This window comes from Capsella rubella, unplaced genomic scaffold (genome assembly GCF_000375325.1).
Source record: "Capsella rubella cultivar Monte Gargano unplaced genomic scaffold, Caprub1_0 scaffold_4, whole genome shotgun sequence".
Classification (NCBI taxonomy): domain Eukaryota; kingdom Viridiplantae; phylum Streptophyta; class Magnoliopsida; order Brassicales; family Brassicaceae; genus Capsella; species Capsella rubella.
In genome coordinates this window covers 6,381,011-6,394,526 of record NW_006238920.1, presented here as the reverse complement: position 1 = coordinate 6,394,526, position 13,516 = coordinate 6,381,011, and the positions used below count along the sequence as shown (strand labels likewise).

General features: G+C 32.1%; 2 protein-coding genes across 2 annotated transcripts; both read right to left on the bottom strand.

Annotated features, from left to right (window-relative positions):
* Positions 1-2,581: 2,581 nt before the first annotated feature.
* On the bottom strand, positions 2,582-3,409 carry LOC17889553. Its single transcript, XM_006294911.2, has 2 exons — positions 3,344-3,409; positions 2,582-3,258 (listed from the first exon to the last, which is right to left on the bottom strand). The coding sequence occupies exons 1-2, from the start codon at positions 3,407-3,409 to the stop codon at positions 2,677-2,679; spliced, it is 648 nt and encodes a 215-aa protein (XP_006294973.1). The 3' UTR covers positions 2,582-2,676.
* Positions 3,410-8,330: 4,921 nt separating this feature from the next.
* LOC17888683 lies at positions 8,331-11,448 on the bottom strand. The gene is made up of 12 exons (XM_023784491.1): positions 11,193-11,448; positions 10,746-10,920; positions 10,598-10,660; positions 10,395-10,500; positions 10,202-10,306; positions 10,039-10,115; positions 9,817-9,934; positions 9,648-9,720; positions 9,302-9,493; positions 9,087-9,207; positions 8,770-8,991; positions 8,331-8,657 (listed from the first exon to the last, which is right to left on the bottom strand). The coding sequence occupies exons 1-12, from the start codon at positions 11,264-11,266 to the stop codon at positions 8,610-8,612; spliced, it is 1,374 nt and encodes a 457-aa protein (XP_023640259.1). The 5' UTR covers positions 11,267-11,448; the 3' UTR covers positions 8,331-8,609.
* Between the last annotated feature and the right edge of the window lie 2,068 nt (positions 11,449-13,516).

Here is a 13,516-nt window from a genome sequence, read left to right as displayed (position 1 = left end):
CGCCATGAATGTAGCATCTTAACCTGAACTCGCCACGCCGTTTTGTATGGCCTAACATCCTTGAGGAAAGCAAATGACGCTGCCATTTCAATGAGTCGTGGTATTTTTGATTGTGAGAGTGATTTGGTTTTCTTTTCAAAGCGTCATATATATAGTAGAGCATAGAGTAGGTTTGGTTGTTAAGATCGTATTTGAAAGATGAATATAGGATTTTTATAAAAAGCGAAATCTGTGGAATATACGAATCAAAGTTGATTTGATTCTTTTGTTTTGATATTTTAAGTTTCTATAAATAAACAAAATCAGTTGAATCCGATAGCAATCTAGCTATATCTTCGGTGATATTTAATTGTGTTAGACATTTTGTCGATTTAAAATTGATTCTCCTAAATCATAGCAACACGGTTTATGGTTTAATCATTGCCGATTTTGTGGAGATATTGGTGTAACAAATCATGTTGGTTTTTGTTTTTTGGTAAATGTTTTCAGTCTAAATGAATTAAATGGCAATGGCATTGGTTGTAAATACTGTTCAAACCCAGGAATTATTTCAAAACATGTCCCAAAAATGTTAATATAGATGGATTCAAGCTAAAGGTAGAATTCTATCAAATCCATCTACATATATTAACTAAAAAGACTATTTTGGTCTAAGAAAATGTACAATTCAATTATATTAGTTGTTAATTTGAATAGAAAATATAATATCCAATAATTATTATTATTTTTAATTTTAAAAGTTATAAATTAAATAAATTCTATCATCAAATCTATCTTAAAAAACACTATATAGGGTCTAAGACCATCTCCATTAGTAATTAAGAACCCATCATGGATTCTTACCTATTTATTTTAAATAAATTTTAAATAATTAAAAGTTGAAAAATTTATTAGGGGTTCTCAGTTCTATCTAAAACAAAAAAAAATACTATCTAGTGTCTAAACTCTAAATTCATTGGGTTGCATCTGGAGTGTCCACGTCACCTAATCAAATATCAAAGCCTGCATGGAAAGTAAAAAAATGAATAAACAAGTTCTTCCACTTAATTATAGTGCAAATTCCCTCAATCGATCGGTTCGATTCTTAGAAAATAAACACAGATCTAACTTGGGCCTAGCCAATAACCTTTTCTAATCATCCAAGATCCAACAACAAATTTGTATATATCAATCCACCAAAATTAGATCCATATCACTTACCCCTTCTTCGTATCTTTAGAAAATAAATAGGTTTCTTTGTACACTCAGCTTACAACATATACAAAAATTACGTTAACTGAATTAAAAATTCTCATCTTTCTCTTTTTTTTGTTTTTTACCTCGACGTAATTGTACAAATTAGAGTGACATAATTGGGAATTATTTAGCTGTATGAATTGTTTTCCTAATTTTAAAATTATATTTGACTCTTTGAGCATACGTATATGTTTATTTCTTTTTAACTTAACTTATATAGAAACTAAACTAAACAATGTCACTACCAAAAAAAAAAAAAACTAAACAATGTGAAACATATATGCTCGTTAAAGTCCAATTACGAGATATCCTAACATGGTTTAGTCTTTTGAGTATCGAAATGGGTAAAAGAACAGTTCGTGTATTTTGTGTGGGTGTGAAAAAGTTTGTATATGATTTTGATTAACATTACATTCATAAAAAACAATTGAGATATTAAAATTTATAAATGTAGATATATGAAAAAGAAATTACCTAAAAAGTAAAAATAATTCTGTATTAGATTAGACAAGTTGTTGTTTCATTCCCAATTTAGGCCCACTAGTAACCAACTACTCAATATGTCCCAACCTTACCCAACTCCTCAACTTCTTCATCATTTCATAATATATAGATTTTGATTGGTTTGTTGTAAGAAAGGCAAATTTCTTGTTCTCTAGGTTCATATATAAAAAATCATGTATCAAGTTACTCCGCTGATTTCATTGAAAGAGCACAAAAATTTTCACCTCCTAGGACCTAAATGCTATAACTTACAATTTCTCTTAGGTAATATACTAATATAGCTTATGTATTCACTTGCCATGAATGTTAAAGAGTAAGCAAAAGTGATCAACTTGTATTGGGAAAACATGATATTAAGTGGGTGAATTAGTCAAATGATAGTGCACAAAGTAAAGCCAAGAAAAAGGGGCCGAGGGTCCTCAACTCCTCATTACTTTTTCTTTACGATCCACCGACTCCTACTCGTGTCTTTTGGCAAGAATTCACTGTTACTGTCGCTGAAAAAAGTTGTCTTCTTAGAGGAGACTAATCAAGATCTGTGGGTAACCAAATCCTAATCACTGTACTCTCATCAACCTCACATCATTTCATATCTTAAAGTCTCTTTCTCACACTTTCTTTTCTTCTCTCATGAGGGAGTAGGGTCATTGTGATGGCCAGTGGCCAGCTTTTTACTAGTCACAAGCTAATTCTCGCGGTTAACCTAAAAACTATACAAATAATAATACCAAGATCACATAATTACCAATCCCATGATGGACCACTTAGACTACTCGTATGTTTTGGTATAGTTGTATAAGGTTAGCTTGCACTGCTAAATCATTTTTAAGAATAAACATGATGGACCCAATACTCCAAGATAAGAGATACAAAGAGAAGCGAACTCTTTCTATACATACTTGACTCTTGAATGAAATGTGATGAGTACATAAACGATCAAGGCAAGAGTCTTTGGTACTTGGTCTCTCTTTTGGAATCTGACTCGTCACAATGAACCCTCTTCCTGTTTAAGTTATTCCCGCAACTATCTTGTGACAATGGTGATGCTTCAGCAATAATCACTGGTGGGATATCAAAGGACTCAAGCTGTGGTGGTGGATGACGCCATTGTGGAAGCTGTCCAGCTAAAAGCAGAGTTTGAAGCAGAGGACCTGCCTTCACCACAGCCTTTAGAAGCTTCCCTTTCTCCGGCAATGCCATGTCCGGGAAATCTAACTCGATTTCCATCTGCGGTTCAAAAGATGAGACTATGCTTTCTTCGCCGTCGGATGAGTGGAAACCATTGATGTTCGGTTCTTGATCTTCTTCGGTTTGGCGTTGGAGGATGAAGTTTTGATCAAGAAGAAGCCTCTTGTATCTCTCTTGTGCTTCATCTCTCTCTTTGATAGCTTTGTTGAGAAGATCTTTAAGCTGCATTATCTGGTCGTCTTTTGTATTGAGTTCTTCATTAGCCACCATTCTTGTTTGCTCTAACTCCATAGTTGTTTGTAGAAGAGAATGTCTAAGCTCTTCCATTGTCTTCACACCAAAATAAACATCTAAGTTTTGAGCTAATCTATAAAACACAATAAGTAAAATGCTTAAAGAAGTATGTAGAGTTTACCTTTATACCACAATGGCCGTTTTGGTGAGACCAACCAAGTAGATAATTTTGCTGTTGTCTCTCCATTTTCCTCAATGAATCAATTCTAAAGAGAGAGTGAGTTATATAGTATATGACTTGTGAGAAGTGTATTGTTGTTGTCATAGTTATAAGCAAAAATATGGGATAATTAAGTGGGTAATATTTTTTTGGTAATGTGATTTGCTTTTAGATTAGTCACAACTCACAAGGGTGTTGGGACAAGACTCAAGAAAATGTCTGAAACCTTTCTTCCATCAAAGAGAATCTTTATTGACTTTTTTTTGTCCCTTTTTTGAGTTTTTGTTTATAACAAAGACAAAATTAAACAAACAAACAAAAAAAATAACGCGTTAACGGTAATTATGATTATTTTGGACAATATCTATCTTTATATTCCATGGTCTTCTTCGGCCTCGATTTGAGAGGAGAAGAGAATTTTTATGTTGCAATAAAGAAAGTACCAACTTTACTAGTAAAGCTACTACTATGTGTGATCATGTAAGAAAATATTGCTAGTGTCAAGATTTAAAATCAAAAAATTAATTTCCGGTATCATAAAAAGATCATGAAAGCAATATCTCACCGAGTAAACATGATTTTCACTAGCTAATTAGTGGGAATAATATATACTAAAGTATTAAAATACAATGTATTTATTCGTTTGTAAAGAAGCATAACATTCATCTTGTATACAGGACAAAATAAACTTGACCCATTTTTGTTTTAATTTTAAATATTTTTGGGATGAATAGTAAATTTAATTTCTTATATTTTTTTTTGTCCTATATAATAATTTATGGCAACCTCATCTAGATGTGCAATGAATGGGACCTAAGAAAAATCTTTAAAAAAATAGGTAAAAATAAAAATAGCTTTTCACGTCTATGAATTTATTATTTGCTATACATTCCCAAACATATATTCTCGGAAAGCTGACTCGATCACACTTGTCTACACGCACGTATTTTTCTTTTGCGCATTGTGAATTCACACGTACGTGTGTTCATATAAACTCATAAGTATGCTAAAGGTTTGAATTGTGATGATGATGTGAACATGGGTAGAGAAAAAAAGTTGGTCAGCAAAAGGAGGGAACCGATAACCTAATATCTACCTTTTTTTGTTTCTATTCACTGGTCTTAATTAATTCATTTTTATTGTATACAATATTTGTTGAATTTTATAGATTTTTAATTTACACCAAATTGCAAATGAGTTGAGTAATTCATATATTTTAGTATATAATTTAGGCTTCAAAAGATTTCTAACAAGAAATATAGTTTTCCAGACTTTTTTTCCTTCAAATTTCTAGTGTTATAGATAATAAAATACTATTACAATAGATAAAAGGTGCCAAAACAACAACGATTCTGAAGTGAACAAATCCGGTACAAAAACAATATAAAAACTACTTAGAAAGCATATAAACTCAAACAATATACATTATTTGAATTAATTTACATCGATCAATGACTTTATGTGGTAGTAATGTATACTGTCATATTTGAATTAAAGTACTTCATCTGTTTCACAAAAATTGTTATTTTAGCATTTTCACACCAACCGAAAAAAAAAAAAAAATTTCATTTTTACCCTTAATTAATATATCACATAATCCACTCTCTACCTAATAAACTGAAATAATAAGGATCAAAAAATATTAAGTCACTAAAACTACATTAAAAACATAAAACGATACTCTTTGTAACACAAAATTAAAACTTTAAAACGACACTTTTTGTTAAATGGAGCATGGAGCATGGAGCAAGTGTACTAGTCTGCAACACCACATTTCAAAAGGTAACGAATGAATATTTACGGTCTCCGACTGGAAAACTTAAGACATGCGAGAGACCAGAGGGTCGGGGCGAAATTAAATAGTCATAGTCTAATCCTAAAGTAGTCTAAAGCATCAATACTTTAATCGATCACTAGATTATGTTACACAAAAATTAGAAGCCAGAGTAATAATATTAGACAATTGATGTTGGATTTGAAAGAATAATATTTTTGTAGCAACCAAAGCCTTTATGTCCCATCCCAACGGTGTCCATTATGATTATGATGCTATAAGCGGAAAATATGTCTTTTTATTTTACCTTTATGGCTGGCTATATGCCTATATCTATATTATTATTAATTTTTAATTTTTAATTATACGAAAGATAATTAACTTAAAAACTTTTAATTAGCTTAAATATTATTATTAATATTATTTAAATTGTGTAGAAAGTTTAAAATACTATAAATATTTAAAATTTATAAAAGATCATTTACCTCAACACTATATATAACCTCTACAAATTAATATTCGATAAATTAAAATATCTTTTGATTTGAGCTTAAAAATTTTAGAACATTAATTTTAGTAAAGAAAAATAATCTAATATGGTGATAGCAAATCAAGTTCAAGATTGATAGTCACCTTGAGCGACATATGTATAAACAATTTGCGAGAAACTCGTCAGAGACATCTTGGTTAGTATGGTATTTGAGGTTGCACAGCAAAATATGAGTTTAAAGCAACCATGACAATTCATCTTCAATTATCGCATAATATAAAAGCAAATACTTTAAATAGGATTTTGAAACCGGCAAAAAAAAACAAAGGATTTTGAAAACTATTAACGGCAGCTACATTTACTACAAAAAAATATGTTCATTCAAAAAATCAACTTTGTTCTCTATATGAATTCTTTATAAATATTTACTGATATTTATCATTAATCTGTTCATTCAAAAAATGAAAAAAAAATATAAATATATCCCAATTAATATAGACTTAATTACCATCGGTTATACAAAAGAAAAAAATAATAATATGAACTTAGATCATAACTGAGCTATGATTACTCTTCTTACTTACGTGTTATATGAAATTGGTCATGCTTAAGTGTTATATGAAATATATTTGTACAAGTTTGGAATAATCATGGTATGAAAGAAAAAAATCAATACTAAATACTTTTATATTTTCTTAAAGAAAATAAATAAGCATAGTTTGTTGCTATATTTTCTTTTCATATATTTAAAACTCTAATAGGCATAACATATTTTATTTGGTAAATAGCAATATATCTTAGATTTGATATAGAAAACAAAGTTGATCCTTATAGAATTATAAGATATTAGTCTTCAATATTTTGACACACGTAAACTAAGATTGAGTTGCATCAATTATGTTCAACCAGTATCAATGAAATGATGAAATGCATTTTTTAAATTTTAATTGAATATGTATTAGGTTAGTATCAGTTTATTATTGATATATCAATTTTGTACCATTCATCTAATTGTTACTTAATTTGTATGATTGTATCATTATTTTAACTATTGTGAATTATATTTTGTGTCAGAATGTTTTTGAAGTGCTGGAAACTGAAATTTTTTTGTCACTTTCATTGAACCGATATATCAATTGTTATAACTGATGCTAAACCACATATTTTGTATCATTTATTAATTAAATTAATATTATTTATTTTTGTGATACTATTTAAGTGATGCAACCAACCACTTTTCTTATAGTGATTTAACCTTTAGGGTTAGCTATTGCAACCAACAATTTTTCTTATAGTTATTTAGGCTTTCTTTGGTTTTTTTAGACCCACACATATGTACTCTATTAAGGAGACGTTTTTGCCTTCTTGTAATAATCCGGTTTGATTGGGGCAAAGGTCTCTAAAGATGAAAAATGTATAGAGAAGAAAAATGACTTTGAAGTAATAAAATACCTAAAACGATATATCAGTCTGGTGAAAGACAAAACATACCAACAAAGTTTGTTCCTCATTTGAATGATTTGTTCATGTATTCCTACATTGGTTGAAAATTTTCATACTTTCTATTCAACACAAGGATTCATGTTTGTTTTAATATGCAGTACGTTTCTAGCATTTGTTTTCTTGGTATATGGCCCTTTTATTAATTTGTGAGTCATTACGCCACACAATTGCTTCCAGTTTCGAGCAACCTCTCGAGTGAACAACCATTATGTCCAACAAATTGCATTGGTAACCACCATTATGTCATTATTATACATCTTTCTATATACAAATCTTAGCAAAACAAAATAATCTCATATGCTGATAGCATATCAAGTTCAAGATTCATGGCATATGAATGATTTGAGGCCTTGAGGGGAACTCGTGAGAGCCATCTTGGTTGGTATCATTTTCGAGTTGACATAGCAAAATATGAGTTTAAAGCAACTATGACAATTGACAATTCATCTTCATCATCGTATAATGTAATTGAAAAAATATATTTTAAATAGCATTTTGAAACCTATTAAGGATTGTTACTACAAAAAAAAAAAAAATTCTTACATCATTTGTTTTATATATTTGCATTAATTATAAATGATGAAAAAGAAGGTACATCACCTAAATAAGTGATTCTGAAACTGGTTATGCAAATTACTTGCATCCATTTATTACTAATTGATGCTAATATTTAAATCGGTTATAACAATTAATCATATTTACTAGCGGCATCTTTCATATTCTTTTTTTAATATGGAAAATTGCTTTCAACATCTATTAAAATCATTATAAATATTTACTAATATTTCTTATTAGCCTCTTCATTTACAAAAATAAATAAAACATCATTATAACCCAATTAATATAGACTTATCATCGGTTTAACAAAAAAAAAATAGTAATATGAACTTAGATCATAACTGAGCTATGATTTCTTCATGCTTAAGTGTTATATGAAACATATCTTGCTTTTTTCTATGTCTTTCTCTTGCATTGTCTTGATGAGATTGTTGCAAGTATAGACCAAAATAACAAAGAAAAAAAGAGTTATCCATGAAATAATCGAGAAAATAAACTGATATATAAGAAGAAGAAAATTTATTTCCCTCCAAAATACTATAGATGTGATGACTATGTGTTGGGGATGTGATATGCATGCATAGTTTCACTTTACGAGTTGTGGTTTATGACAAGAAGACCAATGATAAAAGAATCGTCATATTCGAAGATTATATCAAAAACATTATCGCATACACAAGGTCAAGATGGTTCATAGCCTAGCGATATAAGAATTGTAGTACCACTTGAAGCATTATAGATTTGTTAAAATCAACCTAAGTATCCATCAATACCACAAAGATGTGGGACAAAAGGAGGGTAAATTAAGGGTTCTACATATGTCTTTTAGTGGTAAAGAGATTTTTTTTTTACCAAAACCTACTATTAGCGAAACTACTCCTAAAGTTTCAGATGTAAGCCCTTCAATTGCAGCTGCATCCTTGAAGAAGATAGGCGGCTTTGGTACGAACCTGTTATCGACAAAAGAAACCAAAACCCTTGTCAGATGAACCAGGTAATTAAAGACATGAACCAAGTTAGAAAGAGGAAGAAATGTTTTGTTTTGATCTGCTTTCTACTCACTTTAGATGCATAAGGCCGGAGATCAGTGCTGTTGATCTGACAAGAACAGTTTCTGAGAAACACAGCCCACATGTCCTTCAGTACCGGCTTTTCTTCTACCAGTTTGCTGGAGAAGAGCCAGTTCTCAGCCAAAACAACGAAAATGTAGGTTTTGAAAAGGTTGCAACCTTTCTCCTTCACATTGATAGACATCAGCGAGCTCAACAAATTTTCGTCGCTGTCCTGTTAACAGAATTAAGACCAGAGAATGTATAACTGCGTTCGTTTGCTACAGCCTTAACTTGGTATTATTATCATATCATTTAGTTCATGGTTACCTTATGGTCAAGTAAAACAACAAGTATTTGATTCGCGATGGAACTTCTCAGATACTTGCTTCGAGCATCAACACCTGATACAGATTCCACTATCCTCAAACAATTCATGTCTTCAGGAACTCTGCATATGCATAAAACCAGAAAAGCATACTGAGTAAGTCGAATAACAGATTTTAAAGGCCAAGGATGCTACAAGAAAATAAGAGAGGTCGAACCTGGAAGCAAGAGAGGTTGCTATTTTTCTGCAGCTTGAAACCCATTCTTCATCTTTGAAGGATCCAACAACAGATGTTAAGCACTCTTGCAAAAGAAGTGGAAGACCTAAAAGACCGCGATCTAATAGCAGTAGTACAAGGATTTCGGCTATCTGTTCAACTTGTGAAGTCGAGAAAATGGGATTTTTACACCTGACCAATGAAGCACACCAGAGAGGCAGGAGTAATCAAAATGAATGAAATAGCTAAGTGCTGTCACAGTTAGATACTTGGAATTATTGAATCAGCACTAATAAATGTACATGTATTTCCTATCCGTCGTAAAAGAAAATTTTGCGCCACAAACCTAATTTGACAACAAGCTGTGACAAGTTTGAGCCAAGCTCTAATATTCTGAGGAGGACCTTGAAACTCAGAATCTTGAAGCCAAAAGTTAGTAGACTTCAGTATTAGTATTATCAAACCTAAAGAAAGTATAACTGCTAATAAAAGAACAGGGATCAACAGGAACACACCTGCTTCTGTTAGTTCAACATCTTGTGAAGAGTTAAGTCTGAAACCATATATTTCAAGAGCTTCTTTAAGTTCTTGGTAGTTAGGAAGCCACTTAATTTCAACAGGAGCTCCATTAACCTGATTACACCACATCGTTATATTACCAAAGCAGTTAGCTTCAGTCAAAACATAATGTAGTAAGCTATGGAAGCACATGAGAGAAGGAAAATACACAAGCATACCTCGTTTTGTGATAACAGTATGGAACACCAAAAGTCACAAGCAGATGATCTTAGATCTTCTTTTGACGAATACAACACTGATAAGTCCAAGACATCAAAACCATACGGTAAGAAAAAGTTCATATAATAAAGAAACTTAAACAAGAAAGAGCTAGACACGCACATATGTTAAGCGTCCATTTGCATATGAGTTTTTCCACTCGTGCACACGTCAAGATCAGTTTTGTGAGCCACCCGTTAACCAGAAGTCCTTCGAGAAATGTCGTTCCTAGATTGTACATTGAAACCTATTATCTTAACCCGGCAAGAAATGCATCTTCTCAAGTAAAAAGATGATAACTTCTTATAAAACTAACCTTCATTTACGCTAAGACCCACCATCAGATTCAACTGATCATCCATAAACTCTTTCAACAAGCAGCAACTATCGAGATCAAGATGCGGTATAGGCAATGGAGCTTTCTGTATAGTAACATTAACAAAAGTACAAATCTTAACAACTACCACTTACTCTGACAACAACAGTATAAACATGGAGAACAAACAAAATCAGCCTAACCTGATCTCCAAACATACATAAACCCCATTCTTGATAATCTTCATCACCAGCTATCTCATTCATCTAAAAACATGTAATAATCCAACAATTTCACATCAAAAATGTAAAATCATAAAAAACTCAAAAAAGAGACGAGTTTGACATATACCTGACTATGACACTCATCAACACATTGAGAAAGCTGAGCTACTTTGCCTAGTTCATCATCATCATCAGAATCGTAAACCTTAGTGACTTTGCGTTTCTTGTTCTGCTTGTCTATAACTTTACTCTTCTCTTTGTAAAAATCAGAGAGAAGATCATCCAAACCAATCACTTTCTTCCTGTTTCGTGACATACCATACCAAAAGTTATAAGCTTTGTGATAAAGGAACAAGCTTTACATCAACCCTTAAACAAAGACCAAGTTTTTTTCTACAGTAGCAGACCAAATTGGATCCAAAATTATGAATTCTCCAGAAAACCCTAATCTACAAAGACACATAATTTCACTACAACGACAAACAATTCAGCGGAATTCAGACAGAACACAAGTCGCAAAATGGGTTGAAGAAAGAGAAATTTAGCGATTTCGAATTGTCGCTAAAGGATTGACCTTTTTTCAATTGCGGCTGGTGGGTTAACCAGAGGATCTTCGTTCTCGAAATCAAGTGGTCCATCCAAATCCATCGTAAACCCTCTCTGTTTCTCTCTGTCTCTGTGATGTTGTGAGTGAGTTGGGGGATTATTCAATCTCCTTCGTTCGGACGAAACCCTTAAAAGGTTGAAACTTTTTGCAGCGTTGGGAAGCGCGAAGTAGTGGGAAGTGTTTAAAAGAGAGGCACCACTTAAGTTCTGTGGGCTTTACCCGTAGTAAAAAGTCTCTTCTCTGTACTTTGGTACTAAATACGACGAATGCTAATGTACAATAATAGATCATATTTTACTTACCGTTTGGTATAGTGGTGGATTATTGTCCGCCCCAAAAATTGAGTAGATTAAACCGCGGATAAATTAGTTATCTTTAACATAACATCTATTTGAAACCTTTTAATTTGCTCACCGTAGGTTTTACCGAGCAAGTGGACAATTAGCAATCTAATATAAATGTAGTTTCTTCATATCGCATCGTTAGAACTATCCCTGAGTATATGGGTATTCGGGTGGGTTCTGGGTAAGAACCGATCGGTTTCAGATCTTTCGGGTATAAAACTTTTTTTATCCATTTAAGATCCAAGAAATTTCGGTTCGGATATTAATTCAGATCCTTTCGATTTCGGTTCGGTTCTACATTTTTGGAACCGTATTATATCCAAAATACTTGGATATCCATATGGTTCGGGTAAAATAGACCCGTTTGTATACGAAATGTAGCAAAATACCCAAAAATAAAAATAAATGGAAGGAAAAGGTAAATTAGGTTTACTCTAGACCCGGATAAACGGGTACCCATTCGGCTCTCAGGTAATATCTGGATCCGACCCAATATCTACGGTTAGAGAAAAACAATATCTATCGGTTATTTAGGCTATAACCGAATCCAAATCGAACGGTTATTTTCGGGTCGGTTCTGTTTTTTTTTTGTCCAGGGCTAGTTAGAACAATTTTCTAGCCTTAGGCCCTATTACAGTATAGCAAAAATCGTTAAAAATTATATACATGATCATAGTAGCGAGATGGATGCTTAAGTGATAGGATATAAATTACCAAACCTCTGTTAATTTTCTGTCCTAAATTTTGTTTTGCACGCGTTCCTTGATTTAAGATATAAAATATGATTTCTAGGCACAAAAAGAATAAATCGAATATCATCTAACTTCTATGTTTCTAGTATCAAATTCTATTTTTAGTCATTATTTCTAGTTTATACACTCACTAAAAGTAGTACTACCTACAACATTTTGTGTGAAACAATTTTTAGCCTGAAATGAATTTTACATAACTGTTGATAGGTAAAACGGTGTAAGAACATCTATATGTTGAAGAATTTGAACCAGGACGGAATAAAAAGACTGAACAGTTAGGCAATCTTGTATTAAATCGGGGATCATCAAATTACAAGTAAATGAGAAAATAGCCGAACGGCTATACAAGTAAACAAGAATGAGCAGGGCTCGATTTGAACTCTCTGCTCCACTCTCAATTCACTACTTATCTTGTCAAATCATCCCCCCCCCCCGCCTTTATTGTTGATAAGACAGCACAGAGTCTTACACTGAAACTGACCTAATTCGCAGGCGGCGGACTTCCTTCAATCGATTCGAACTTCGGGTCGGGCCCTTAACGGGCTGCCAATGGAACCTCTGATCATTTTTTCTTTTAGTGACGAGCAGAGCTTCTATAAGCCACGTCATCGACTTCAATTGGCGATGAGATGGAAAGGGGACTCGTGGGCCGAGGCCCATATCCAACAATAACTATTTCAGATAAAAGAAAAGTTATTAAATATTGGTTTTTTTTTTTGGTAATGAAATATTGGTTTTTTTATATAGTGGTTAATTGGTACATTAAAGAGATATATATATATATATATACTATTAATTATATGAGGTGCTACCCAAATATTTATATTCTGTTAATGCATTTTAATTATTTTATGCCAAGATAATAAAAAGGGTATAATATTATAAATTTACAAAATATTTACCTGTGGAGTATTAAACTCTTGTACTATTTAATTAATAATTACAAATCTAAAAATTATTTTCCAACCAGTAAGATATTTTCCAGGATCTACCACTACTAATGGTTGAAATGTTTTAACTTTTAACCATGAGACTTTGAGATTAATCGTATTTCGTTGACTAGAAATGTTTCTTGGTTACCTTGTGTATATGTGAATGAATGACCATCCTCACGTCTCTTTTGTAGCCTTAATGCATTTTAAAACTATTCATCGTATCTTTAATAGTCTCAAGTCCCGACCACACGAACGAATCC